The 13,293-nt window shown below is 63.5% G+C and overlaps 2 protein-coding genes across 3 annotated transcripts; both read right to left on the bottom strand.

Annotated features, from left to right (window-relative positions):
• Positions 1 to 237: 237 nt before the first annotated feature.
• Positions 238 to 3,159, bottom strand: MRPL16 (mitochondrial ribosomal protein L16). Its single transcript, XM_032691664.1, has 4 exons — positions 3,083 to 3,159; positions 2,829 to 2,895; positions 2,606 to 2,754; positions 238 to 772 (listed from the first exon to the last, which is right to left on the bottom strand). The coding sequence occupies exons 1-4, from the start codon at positions 3,116 to 3,118 to the stop codon at positions 287 to 289; spliced, it is 738 nt and encodes a 245-aa protein (XP_032547555.1). The 5' UTR covers positions 3,119 to 3,159; the 3' UTR covers positions 238 to 286.
• A 243-nt stretch (positions 3,160 to 3,402) lies between these two features.
• Positions 3,403 to 7,761, bottom strand: LOC116788634 (basic salivary proline-rich protein 2-like). Of its 2 annotated transcripts, XM_032691654.1 has the most exons (4): positions 6,690 to 7,761; positions 6,421 to 6,423; positions 5,555 to 5,652; positions 3,403 to 4,867 (listed from the first exon to the last, which is right to left on the bottom strand). In XM_032691654.1, the coding sequence occupies exons 1-4, from the start codon at positions 7,312 to 7,314 to the stop codon at positions 4,817 to 4,819; spliced, it is 777 nt and encodes a 258-aa protein (XP_032547545.1). In that variant the 5' UTR covers positions 7,315 to 7,761; the 3' UTR covers positions 3,403 to 4,816. The 2 variants fall into 2 exon arrangements, with proteins under 2 accessions (XP_032547545.1, XP_032547544.1); XM_032691653.1 differs by lacking the exon at positions 6,421 to 6,423 and having other exon boundaries at positions 5,555 to 5,732; positions 6,693 to 7,760.
• Positions 7,762 to 13,293: the final 5,532 nt, after the last annotated feature.

The raw sequence follows: 13,293 nt of genomic DNA, 5'->3' as shown, positions 1-13,293 counted from the left end.
GGATGCTCCCAGCTCCAAAACCCACCTCAAGATAAAGAACCCATCCATCCTCAGCCTGGATCCACGTATCCCTCAGCTCCACGATTCCAGGACAAAGAGCCTCACTCCTCAAATCCCCCAGGATGCTCCCAGCTCCACAGCTCCATGAGCTCGGCCAGGCTCTGCCTCGCTCCTCCACCCCACGTGTCCCCCCCCGGGACGCTCCCGGCCCCGCATTCCCACTTCCAAAGGCCACCGCAGGCTCCGGCGTGCCGCTTTAATCCCGTGGGAACGCCGCCCGCGCCCCTCACACCCTGTGCCTGAGGAAGAACTTGCCCCAGTAGCGGCCCTGGAGCCGCAGGTCGTAGGGGCTCAGGTACTTCCTCATGCCCAGCATGTTGGAGGTGACGACGCGCTCGAAAGTCCAGGGGTTCTGGTTGTTGAGCCTCTTCTCCTCCTCCTCCCGGCGCATCTCCCGGAGGCTCTCCCGGCTCACGGGCACGGCCGGGAAGGGCAGCTTTTGGGCCACCTGGGCGAGGAAAGGCCGGACCTGCCCGAAGTGGCAGTGGCCGCCCACCTCGACGACGAGCCTGCCGCTGCGCACGGCCGTCACGTAGTGGTCGATGGGGCCCTTGCCGCCGCCCATCCGGTGGCCCAGGCTCTTCCGGGTCACCGGCTTGTACGGGGCGGGCACGCGCCACACGGCGAACATGGACTTGGGGTCCAGGTGGCGCCCGATGGTCAGGCGGATCATCTCAAAGTGCCCCCAGTGCAGGTACCCCCCGCCCAGAGCCTGCGGGGGAACAGGGAGAGCAAGGGATGGGGGGGATAAACAGGGATATGGGGGGGATAACTTGGGATGGGGGGGATAAACAGGGATATGGGGGGGATAACCCGGGATATGGGGGGATAACTTGGGATATGGGGTGGGATAACCTGGATATGGGGGAGATAACCTGGGATATGGGGGGGATAAACCTGGGATATGGGAGGGATAACCTGGGATATGGGGGGGATAACTTGGGATATGGGGGAGGATAAACCAGGATATGGGGGGGGATAACCCGGGATGGGGGAGGATAACCCGGGATGGGGGGGGATAACGTGGGATGGGGGGATAACTCGGGATATGGGGAGGCTTAAACCGGGATATGGGGGGGGATAACCCGGGATGGGGGAGGATAACCGGGATGGGGGAGGATAAACCGGGATATGGGGGGGATAACCCGGGATATGGGGGAGGATAAACCGGGATATGGGGTGGGATAAACCGGGATATGGGGGGGATAACCTGGGATATGGGGGGATAACCCGGGATATGGGGGAGGATAAACTGGGATATGGGGGGGGAATAACTCGGGATATGGGGTGGAATAACTTGGGATATGGGGGAGGATAAACCGGGATATGGGGCGGATAACTCAGGATATGGGGAGATAACCCGGGATGGGGGGGGATAATCCGGGATATGGGGCGGATAACCCAGGATGAGGAGGGTAACCCAGGATGGGGGGGGGGATAACTTGGGATATGGGGAGGATAACTCGGGATATGGGGGAGACAACCTGGGATATAGGGTGGAATAGTTCAAGAATAAGGGGTGGGATAACCTGGGATACGGGGTGGGATAAATCAGTATATGGGGGAGATAACCCAGGATACGGGGGGGATAACCCAGGATGGGGGGGGGATAATCTAGGGTATGGGGGAATAACTTGGGATACAGAGGGGATAAACACAGGATGGGGGGGGACAACCCGGGATATGGGGTGGGATAACTCAGGATATGGGGGGGATAACTCGGGATATTGGGGGGATAATCCAGGGTACGGGGAGGGGATAACCCAGGAATTGAGAGGATAACCCAGGATGGGGGGGGATAACTTGGGATATGAGGGGGATAACTCGGGATATGAGGGGGATAACTCAAGGATATGAGGGGGATAACCCAGGATGGGGGGGATAATCCAGGAGAGGGGGGTAGATAACTCAGGATATGGGGGGGATAAATCGGGATATGGGGTGGGATAACTCAGAATATGGGGTGGGATAACTCAAGGATAAGGGGTGGGATAACTCAGGGATAAGGGGTGGGATAAATCAGGGATATGGGGTGGGTAACTCAAGGATAAGGGGTGGGATAATTAGGAATATGGGGTGGGATAACTCAGTATATGGGGTAGGATAACTTGGGATATGGGGGCGATAACTTGGGATATGGGGTGGGATAACTCAAGGATAAGGGGTGAAATAACTCAAGGATAAGGGGTGGGATAACTCAGGGATAAGGGGTGGGACAGAGGGAACCGTGTCTTGCCTGGGAACAGGGACACGGCACAGGGACAAAGGGTCCTGTGTTCTACCCAGGGACAAGGAGAAGGGTCCATGTCCTGCCTGGGAACACTTAACCTGCGAGTCACACTCCTGAGCCCCTTCCCGGGAACGCTGGGGCATTCCCAACGGAGGCAAATCAGTTTTCCAGCGGCACTCTGGCACCAATTCCCTCCAGTTCATGGCCCGTTTTGGGAGGGCTCAGCAGCACGGGGGGTTCTCCACCCGGGGGTTCCCACTCCCGCTCCAATCCCAGCCTCTGGAATCCCCCCCCCCGGCTCCATTCGGCGCTCACCAGGATCCCGTACTGCCCCTGGATGAAGTCGGTGGCCTCCCGGGACGGCCCGCGGATGTCACGGAGCATCCGCGGCTCCCGCCGCACCTTGGGCACGGCCGGCACTTTGTCCATGAACTTCAGCTTCGGCTTCTCCGGGAAGGTGATTCCTGCCGGGATAACGCCGGGATGAGGATCCCCGGCGAGGCCGCGGGAGGAGCCCCGCGCCTCCCGCTGTACTCACCGCTGTAATCCGGCGGCAGCACCCCACTTCTTGAGGCCCGCGCGGGGCATCGCCACTGCGCCGGGACCTGTGGGGCAGAGCGGGGGGTCACGGCGGGGCCCGGCGCCCTTCACGGTGTCCGCCGCTTAACGGAGGGGGGGCCCGGGGTCACCCCCTCCACGCCCCGCCCGAGTCCCCGCCGGGCCGCCCCGGCCGCCCGAGCCAACCCCGGACAGCCGAGAGCCCCTGGGAGCGCGGCCCGAGCCTCCCCCGACCTGGCCCGGCCCCGGAGCAGCCCCGGGAGCCGCCATCGCCACATCGCCGGAAGTGCCACACGGGAGCCGCCATTGGTCCGTCCGCCAAACCCGCCCCCCGTGCCACGGCCCGGCTGGGAAACGCGCCCGCAATAGTAGTTCCGCCGCATCCCAGTTCCCCCCGCGCGCACCCGGAAGGGGGGACCGACCTTGGGGTTCTCCTCCGGGGGGTCCCGGAGTCCCTCAGCGGCCTCGGGAGGTGCTAGAAGTGGGTTCCAGTCTTTGTGCTGGGCGACAAACTGGTTTTGTTGGGATAATAAAAGCCCGGAATGGTTCGACTGGGATAAGGTTCCATTTTATTCCCGGTAGCTGGGTTCGGATTCAGGAACTCGGGATGGAAATGCTGTGGATCACACAGGGATGGTTTGGTGGCTGCCGAGCAGGGCTTGCCCTCCTCAAGGACTCCACAGTGTCCTATGGGACAATCCATGTTTTCCACGATAATCCATGTTTTCCAGGAGGTGACACCATCCTCCTCCTCATCACCATCTCTGTGTCCTGCTTGGCTGGGAATCTTCGACCTCTTCTGCTCCAGAGGGGCCTCATTGCCCACCAGAAGCCCCTTTCTCTCCCCCACCCCCGAGCCCTGGGGTGACCTGGGGCTGTGACATCACAAGCAGGGCTGTGACATCAGCGCGCCGTCGCCGGGCAACACCGGGAGCCACCCCCACCCAGCTCCCAGGGATATGGGATAAGTGCCATCCCAACAGGATGGGGGGAGTCCTGAGCGGCATCCTGCCGGGCTCCCGGAGCAGCCGAGTGGCTCCAGCTGCTCCCAGTTCCCCCATGGCTCCCGCTTTTCCGGAGGCTCCCGCGGGCTCCGTGCCCTGCGGATGCGGCCCCGGCTGCTCCCCTGTGCCACAGCGGCCCAGGAGCTGCAGGACCTGCTGGTGTCCGTGTGTGCTGGGAACGGGAGGTCCTTCCCGAGGGTTTCCCTGGCGTGGCAGGTGCTGTGGGAGGACCTGGAGAAGCTGGTGGAGCGAGGCCACCTGTACTGCTGCCTCGGTGATTCCTGCTGGATCCCAGGCGGGAAAGAGCCCGTGGACAGCTCTCCCTACTCCCTGGGAGATCGCGGGAATGAGCAAGGCCAGCTCATCCCTGAGAGTGCACGTGGCCAGGAAAAGCCTGGAAGTCAAAATGGGAGCCTGGCCCATCCCAGTGGTGCGCTCCCAGGAGCGGGTGGAGCGGCAGGAAGGGTCATCCCAGCCCCCCAAGAGCCTCCGTTCCCTCTGGAAGCCTCCCGTGTTCCCAGGAGCGGGTGGAACAGCAGGAAGGGTCACCCCTGCCCTCAGAGAGCCTCCATTCCTCCAGCAGCCTCACTCCTTCCGAAAGCCTCCCCCTCTCCAAGAGCCTGAGCGATTCCTGGCGGGCTCCAGACGGAGAAGACGCCGTGGACAGCTCTCCCTGCTCCCTCGGAGCAGCGGGAATCAGCAGAACACGCTCGTCCCTGAGGATGCACGTGGCCAGGAAGAACCTGGAAGTCAAACTGGGAGCCCAGCCCACTCCAGTGAAGAGTTCCCAGGAGGAAGTGGCACAGCAGGAAGAGTCCTGGAGCACCAGTGCCCAGTCCAAGGATCCCGGGACGCTGCGGTGGTGCCAACTGGGAACAGCCCGGGCTCGGTGTCGGAGAAGATCCTCCAGCAGCAAAGAGATCTGGAATTCCCCCATCTCCAGGGAGCTTTCCCAAACTGGCTGTCAAATTTCAGGAGGAAGTTTCTCTTGGCAGTTCAGATACTCCTGCAGATCCTGTGTTTGAAATAAATAAGGATTTTCCCAAAAGAGCTGCCTGAGTGTTCCCACTGCGCTGGTGTTACTGGGATAGGGCTCCTTCCTTCCCAGCAGCTGGGTTTGGATTCGGGATGGGAATGCTGTGGTTTGGTTTCCCTCCTCAAGGATTTTGCAGTGTCCCATGGGACAATCCATGCTTTCCACTGGGACAGGGCTGGAACAGGGACAGGGGTGGGGACCAGGAGCAGGGCTGGATTGAGGACAAGTGCCCAAGCCCCTTGGTTTTCCCTGGAAGGAGGAAGGTCTGGAAAGGAGCCCCATGTGTGTGCAGGGGTTGTGGGAATACCCAGCTTCCCCCTGGAGACCTGTGGCCACCGCCCTTTCCACGGGGGTTAAAAAAAGGCACCAGTGGGGGTCATCCCTCCATCTCCATTATCCCAATGGATGCTCCCAGGGGAGGGTGGTTTGTGCTCTTCCTTGCAGCCACGGCCTGGGCTCAGCATGGCCTGGGAATGGGGGTGTCTGGGGGGTCTGGGGACAGGGACAGGGTGGGTCCCCCTGGGCACGGTGAGGGGGCCCACGGCCTCAGTGCCTGGGGCCAATCCCTAAAGGATCACTGTAGGATTGAGGTCCAGCAGAGCCTCGAGCTCATCCTGGTGCATCCTGGGGTTCCCAAATCCCTGTCTCACTCCTCCTCCTGCTCACCTGCCAGTCTCTGTCACGTGTGGCCCCTCGTGGCTCTCGGTGACGGTCCCGCTCCGTGTCCTGGGGAGCCGTGTGGCCGCTGGGGAGCTGATCCTGGGCTCTGGATGTGGAGTCAGCAGTGCTGACAGGGATGGATTCCAGCTGGAGCACCCACTCCTGGGCTGTGGGACCACCCTGGAGGTAAGAAACAGGGACACACGTTCCCGATGGGAACAGGCGTGGGGTGGGAATGAGGGGACCCCGCCAGGGCTTGGGGCAGGGAAGGAACCAGGTGGGACTGGCATGGAGGGTCCCCCAAACCCCCATCCCGGCCATTCTAAGAGCACTGCTGAGTGAGGGGGTCACCTGAACCCTGGCCTGGGTATTTCTGGGGGGCCAGGGCGAGGGAGAAACCCCCAGCCCCAATCCAGCCCCAAACCCACTCCTTCCCACAGCTCCTCCCAGACAGAATCTACTACAGGAACATCCTCCACTACCACCCCTCGTCCAGGGGGCCTGTGGCTTGTGCCAGACCCTTCTCCCTCCCTGTGGAGTGTAACTACCCCAGGTGAGTGGGGAGAACCCCCCCAGGAGCCCAGGATTCCCCAGCGGAGCCCCTTGGGAGCCAGGGCTCTGAGTCCCACGTGAGCCCCCCCGTGGGATCCATCCGGGAGGGATTTGGGAGGGAGGGTGTGGGGTTGTCTGTATCAGGATGGGGTGCCCTCACTCAAGGATCCTCTGTGGCACAGGACAGGCATCATTTCGTCCATGCCCATCCATCCCACCCGGATTCCCTTTGGCTCCACCGTCGCCCACCGCGCTTCGCCCTGGCCGTGTTTGACCGTGAGTGGAGGAGCCCTGGACCCCCTCACCCTGCAGTGTGGGACCCCCTGTGACCCCAGGGCACCCCTTACAGGTCCTGGTCCTCCCGCCTGTCCCACCCCTCCTATTCCCTGGGGGAGCTGATCCACGTCCAGGCGTCCGTGGGGACCCCCGGGAGCCCCTGAGGGTATTCGTGGACCAGCACGTCCAGGCGTTTCCAAACAGCTGGAATTCCGTGTCGTCGCTGACAACGGGGGAGCTCCGCGGCTGGAATGGGGGAGGGGGGGGAACCCTCTAGGGGAGGTGGCAGTGCCCGGCTCGCCCCGTGTCCCACTGGCAGGTGCCTCCTGGATGGGCAGCTCGGCCGCTCCCGCTTCCTCCCGCGGCGTTGGAAACCACTCCCTCCGCTTCCAGCTGGACACTCTCCTCTTCCCAAACCTCTCCGGCAGCCAGGTCCGTGCCAGCGGGGGGGCTGGGGGGCGTGGGATGACCCCTCCAGAGCCTGGTGGAGAATCCACGAGGATGTTCGTCCCGGCAGGTCCCCCTCCGCTGCCACCTGCGGGCTGTGGCTCCAGGGGCCGGAAGCCTCCCTGGAAAAGCCTGTTCCTACGACCGGGAGGCATCTGCCTGGCATTCCTGGATGCTGGATTCACTGGATTCGACTGTTCGTGCTGCGGGTCCCCAAAAGGCTGTGGGAGGCGTCGGCGTCTGGCTGGTGGAGGTGGATGAGCCCCCCCCCCTTGGTGGGCTCCCTGAGCCCCGTGGGGGCGATTCCCGCGCTCCATGGATCCATCCTCCCTGCAGGGCTCCTGGGAGAAGCCGGTGTCCACCTGGGGCTGCTCTCGGCTCGTCCCAGCCCGTCCCCAGCCCCTCGGGAGCCCACTCGGCCCCCCCTGCCCGCCCCTCGGTGCCTGTGCTGCAGGGGGACAGAGGGACTCAGGCGGGTGTGAGCCCCCCATGGATTCGGGGGAAGGGGGGCTGAGGGTCCTCAGGTACCCACGGTGACCCCCGGGAGCCCCCCTGCTCCCGCCGAGCCCATCGCTGCGTGAGTATCCCTGTTTCCGGAATAAACGTGCGGAACTGCCCGCGGCGGCCGTGGATCCTGTGGACCGCCCCGGGGGTGCTCGGTGCTCGGGGGTGGGGGGGTGTGACACGTCCCCGCTGCCGCTGCGGACCCCAAAAGTCCCACTGGGCTCCCTGGGGTGCTCTGGAGGGTGCTGGGAGCTGTGGGATAATTTGGGGAGAAGGGCAGGGCTGGGGTTCCTCGTGGCACCTCAGCTCCGGGATGTGGGGGGATATGGGCTGGAATAGGGGCACTGCTCCCCAGTTCCCAAAGCTGCTTAGACACGGCGGGGCAGGTCCCGGGGCTGAGGGGGACGTGGATCAGAGTGCTCCTTGTGCCACTGTCTCACCTGGGGGACACGAGCTGTGCCTGTCACTATGGAGTCCTGGGTACAGGGATTTTGGGAGACAGGAGAGTATCTTGTACCCCCCTCGTTCCCAGGGCATTAATCTTGGATTTGGAGTTTAATGCCCTGCCCAGAGCTCCTGGCTCCTTCTCAGGGCTGGAGAACCCTAAAAACAGGGGAAGCCCCCTGGGGGCAAGCCAGTGCGGGGGGCAGTGGCTGGGATGAGTGTGGGGGGTCCCATCTCCCCTTCCCTCCTGCTCCAGGGAGCAGATCCTGTCTGGGGAAGGGGCATCCCCAGGCATCCCTGTCTGGGGAAGGGGTGCCAAGGACATCCAGGGGGAATGGTGCCCGGGTAGTGCCCCGTGTCCCCCGCAGCCCCCCCTGGTCCCCCCCTCCTTCCCCAACTCACCCGCTCCGCCGGGAGGAGCCGCAGGAGCCCTAATGGCCCTTGATGGATTTATTCTTCCAGGAATTCCGGCGCGGCTTTTTTTTTTTTTTTTCTCCTTTCTCTCTTTTTATTTTTTTCCCCCCTTTCTTTCTGAGCGCCTGTAAACACGGCCTGGAGCTGGAAGGGGGTGGGAGAGGTGGGGGGGACACAGAGCTGGGGAGGGGTTTGGAGGGGTTCTGTGTCCCCAGAACCCTCTTTCCCTCCTCTCCCTTGGGATGGGGATGAGCAGCTTTCCCCGGGGGGGGCTGCAGCGTTGGACATCGCCCCACGGAGCATCTCCCCCCCTGCCCCACGGAGCAACTCCCCGTGCCCCACACGGCCGGGGTGCCCCCCGGAGCATTTCCCCCGCCTCCTGCCCACCGTGGGGACGTGGGGGGAAAACGCTCCACGGGGCATCTTCCCAGCCCCAGCGAACATCTCCCCCCGCCCCACACAGTCCCCCGGGGCATCTCCCCCCGCCCCCACGCAGCCGGGGGACCCCACAAAGCCTCTCCCCCCGCCCCACACGGGCGGGGTGTCCCATCTTCCCTGCCCATGGAGCTCTCCCCCCACTCCCCGCAGCCGGGATGCTCCACTTTCCAGGCCCCCTCCCTCCTTTACGGGGTGATTTTTGGGGGGGTTTTGGGGTTGGGCGGTGCCCGGGGGTGTGTGTGATGCAGCCGCTGACGTCACGGCGCCCCGGCCAATGGGCGGCGGGCGGGGCGGGGTGTGGCGGGCGGGGTGTGGCGGGGGCCGGCCCCGGTGGGAGCGGGGCTGCTCCGGGGGGGTCCGGCGCCCCCCGATCTCTCCATGCAGGGCATGGGGAGCCTCCGGCGGGGCAACCGCGCCGTCATGTACACGGCGGAGACCCTCTCCAAGGGCAAGAACCGCGTCATGGGGGTGAGATTTGGGGGGCAACGGGGGGGAGGGCTCGGGACGGGGAAACCCTGGAAAAACCCCCCTCACCCCGTTCCCGGGGGATTCCCATCCTCCCGCCGATCCCTCGGGGGACGCTGTGGGATCAAGGCGCCCCCGCGGCCGGCGCGGCACCGGAGGAAGGGGGGGCGGTGGTGAGTTGACCTCATTCCCGTCCATCCCGGTCCCGCAGACCATCCAGATCATGACGGGATTCCTGCACATCGGCTTCGGGATCGTCCTGACCACGCTCACCAACCTCTACACCTCGGTGTTCGTCATCGAGAGATCCGTTCCTGGGCGGCGTGTCGGTGAGCGCAGGGCAGCGGGAACGGTCCTGCCGGGAAGGGATCCCGCAGGGAAAGGATGCCCAGAGGGGAAGGAGTACCCATCCTCCAGGAGGGGTATCTCTGGAAAAGTTTGCCCACCGAGGAACTGATGCCCCCCAGGGAAAGAATCCCACCAGGGAGCGATGCCCAGAGGAAGGGAATCCCGCCAGAGAGGGATACCCACCAGGAAAGATGCCCACCGGGAATGATGCCCGCTAGGAAGGGAATCCCACCAGGGAAGGATGGGTACCAGGGAATGATGTCCACGAGGAAGAGAATCCTGCCAGGGAACGATGCCCACCAGGAAGGGAGTCCCACCAGAGAAGGACACTCCCTGGGAAGGAAGGACACCCACCAGGGAACAATGCCCACCTAGGAGGGAATCCCACCAGGGAAGGGATGCCCCCAGGAACGATCCCCCCTGGGCTCCGTGGCTCCCAGCCACTCCATCCCTGGGCACAGGGAATTCTGCTCCCACAAATGCCAACCCAGGGGGGTGTCCCCGGGCAGCTCTGGGGGTGCCCCTGACCCCCCTGTCCCCCCCCCCCCCAGTTCATCATCTCCGGCTGCCTCTCCATCGGCGCCGAGAAGAGGCCACCACGGAATGCGCGGTGAGTGCCGCCGGGAGCAGGCCGGGATGTCCCTCCTGGATCTTTGGGGGGAGTCTCCCGCCCCCTGATCCCCCTCCCCGGGCCCCCTGAGAGCCCCTGAGTGCCCGCAGGTGAAGGGCAGCCAGCACCATGAACGTCATCAGCGCCATCTTCGCCCTGCTGGGCATCGTGGCCTTCATCGTCGACCTCAACTTCAACGTGCTCTACCACTCCAGCCTCGACTACCACGGATACCTCGTCCTGGTAATCCCGCTTTCGGAATCCCCGCCCTCGGGAGAACCCACCCCCCCCGGGGCATGTCCCCGCCCCTCAGAGGGGTGTCGCCGGCACTTTTGGGGTGTGGGTTCGGCGCGTACTGCCGGCGTTGAACTATTTCAGGTCGGTCCCTCGGGAGATGACTCACCCTTTGGAAGCATCCGCGAGCGGAGGGACGGCGGGAGTGGCGGGCTCGGAGCGCTCACGGAGCCGGGACTGCGGCGGGAGAGGAGGGGGGGGAGCCCCAAAGCGCGGCGTGGGGTGGGATTCCTCCTCCCGGGCGCTTCCCGGGGAGGTGCTGAGGGGTTTTCCCACCCCCCCACCCTGGAGCTCGCAGGGAACGGGATTTCCATCGTGCTCCTCATCTTCACCGTCCTGAATTCTGCATCGCCGTGGCCACGCCAACTTCTGGTGCCGGGCCACCCGGCTCAGCTCCAACGAGGTAAGGACTGGGATGAGGGGGGGGAGCTGGGATGGATCCCCCCCACCCCCCGAAGCTCTTCCCTGTTATCCTGGTGTATCCCATGATCCCGGTTTCTCCCAGTCCATGCTGATCGTCCCCAGTGCCACCCGTGGGACCTGGCCGTGCCGCCGGCGGAGCTGCCGCAGCCAACAGCTACACGAGGTGATTCCCGATCCCTAGGAATACCTGGGATAGGAGCGCAGTCGGGATTGGGATGGCCCCCCCCGCCACGGAGCAGCATCCGATCACTTCCTGCGTGACAGACTTCCCCATCCCGCTGCCTGGGGAAAAACATTCCCTTCCCGGAGAGCATCCCGGACGCATCCACCTCTCTGCTCGGGAATGGGGGAGGCATCCCAAAATCCCGCTGCGGGGTCACCCCAACTCCTTTCCCCCTTCCCAAAGCTCGCTCTCTTCCAGCTGGCTGCTCCTGAAGTCTGACACCGGAGTGGGATCCTGCCTCCATCGCTCCCAAATCCAGGGCTACGGCATCGTCTTCCCGCTGGGATACGCTGGTCCCACCCCTCCAAAAGCCAGCGAGCCCCCCCCCAAATTCCCACTCTCCTGCCCATCCATCTGCCCCCGTGCCTGGTCTGAGGGGCATTCCTTGCTGGCTGCTTTGGGAAGGGGCTTCTCCGTGCGTGACTCTTGCGGAATTCCTGCCGCCCGTAAATCCCCAGTGGGATTCTGGGATTCGCTCGTGTCGGGATTCAGGACTTCCCGGGGTTCCGGTGGCTTGGAGCGATCCCGACGTGTGGATCCACCGGACCATCTACCTCGGCTCGTCCCGCGTTGGCTTGGTTTTATCTTGGGAATAAACGCTCGGTCCGGGCTTGTGGCTCCTGAATTTGGGAATTTTCAGCGTGGGAGTTACAATTTCACACCCCCCCCAGACCTGCTCCCCCGTCAGGAGAAGGGCTCATCCCGCCTGGTTTAGGGTACCTGCTCTCTCCCACGGGAATTCTGCCCCCCTAAGCCCCTGCTACCTGTTCTGTTTCCCAAGGGAATCCTGTCCCTCTCCAAACCCCCGGGATTTGTTCTCTCCTGAGATTTGTTCTACCCCCTAAACTCCTGGCACCCGCTCCCAAGGGATTTTTGTCCCCGTGAACCTCCAGTGCCTTCTCTTGAGGTAATCTCATCCCCCAAACCCCTGGCACCTGATCCTGAGGGATTTTTGTCCCCCTAAATCCCCAGTGCCTGCCCGAGGGAATTCTGCCCACTAAGCCCCTCTCCTGAGGGAATTCCACCTTCTCCCCTCAAGCCCCTGGTACCTGATCCTGAGGGAATTCTGCCCCCCCCCCAATGCCCTCTCTTCATGGAATTCCGCCCCCTAAACCTGGGTACCTGCCCTCCTGGGGGAATTCTGCCTCCTAAACTCCTGCTACCTGTTCCCTCTCCCAGTGGAATTCTGTCCCCCCTAAACCCCTGGTCGTAGCTCCCAAGGGATTCTTCCCCCCCCTTAACTCCCAGGACCTGCTCTTTCTCCCGAGGGAATCCCACCGCCCCTAACCCCCTGGCACCTCATCCTGAGGGAATTCTGCCCCCATAAACCCCTCTCTCCATGGAATTCCGCCCCCTAAACCAGGGTACCTGCTCTCCTGAGGGAATTCTACCCCCAGACCCCCCCTCCCATGCTATTTTTAGCCGGGCCGGAGCAGCCGGAGCGCCGGCGGCGACGGTGACGCCAGCACATCCCAGCACATCCCAGCCACATCCCGCTTTTTTCCGCCGCTGGAGAAGCTGCCCCCGGGGCTGGAGCTGCTCCCCGGGGTGACACGGGGACACCGGCGCCACGTGCTCCCCCGTTCCCCACAATTCCGTGCGGCGGGAATGGAGCGGAGGGATCCGAGGGGCTGCGACCCCTCCAAGATCCCTCGGTTTGGGGTCAGGAACCGGAGCCAAAGGGCTCCGGGATCATTTTGTCGGCTCCTGACGAGCTCGTTACGGAATTCCGCCCTAATATCCCGCACCCGCAGGGATGCCGGGGGACCTAACGAGCATCCCAGTGGCATCAAGTTACTTAAGGAGCATCCCAAACTCCTGGAAAGCCAGGAGGGAGAACCCAGTGCCAATTTTCCGAGGGGTGGGAGCATCCTGGGGACTTCTCAGTGCCCTGTGGGGGGACCTCCTCAGTTTTGGGACAGGATCCATCACAGATCTCCCCAGAGCGGGATCAGTGATGTCCTCCTCCCACATTCCCTTTGGTTTTCGGGTGTTTTCCTTGTTTTTTCCCAGCCTCCCCGACGCTCCGGCTGCTCAGCCAAAGCCTCATGGATATTCACTCCCTGTCGGTTATTTCTGGGCCCAGCTCTGAAAAAATAATGAGCCTGATCAGTAGGAAAAGCCCCAGGGATTTTGGGGAATGGGATGAACAGGTTGTGTCTACTCACCCCGTGTCCACAATCCATTACTGCTCCGGAGCATCCCAGCCTCTCCCAGCTCCATAGGGAACCACCAGGAAGCCATTCCAACCCCCCGCCAAGCTGGTGGATCCATCTGTGTTTTCCCAGGGCGGCAGCTTCCCAGGAA

Source organism: Chiroxiphia lanceolata, chromosome 6 (genome assembly GCF_009829145.1).
Source record: "Chiroxiphia lanceolata isolate bChiLan1 chromosome 6, bChiLan1.pri, whole genome shotgun sequence".
Classification (NCBI taxonomy): Eukaryota; Metazoa; Chordata; class Aves; order Passeriformes; family Pipridae; genus Chiroxiphia; species Chiroxiphia lanceolata.
The sequence above is the reverse complement of the archived record's forward strand: the minus strand, read 5'-3'. Positions and strand labels throughout refer to the sequence as shown.

Coding starts and splice junctions, on each gene's coding strand:
- MRPL16 (XM_032691664.1), bottom strand. CDS start 3,118: ATGGCGGCTCCCGGGGCTGCTCCGGGGCCGGGCCAG. Junction 2,896..3,082: donor CTGCTCCGGGGCCGGGCCAG/GTCGGGGGAGGC, acceptor TCTGCCCCACAG/GTCCCGGCGCAGTGGCGATG. Junction 2,755..2,828: donor GCTGCCGCCGGATTACAGCG/GTGAGTACAGCG, acceptor TTATCCCGGCAG/GAATCACCTTCCCGGAGAAG.
- LOC116788634 (XM_032691653.1), bottom strand. CDS start 7,314: ATGGGGGGCTCACACCCGCCTGAGTCCCTCTGTCCCCCTGCAGCACAG. Junction 5,733..6,692: donor GCCCATCCAGGAGGCACCTG/CCAGTGGGACAC, acceptor TGTTTCTTACCT/CCAGGGTGGTCCCACAGCCC.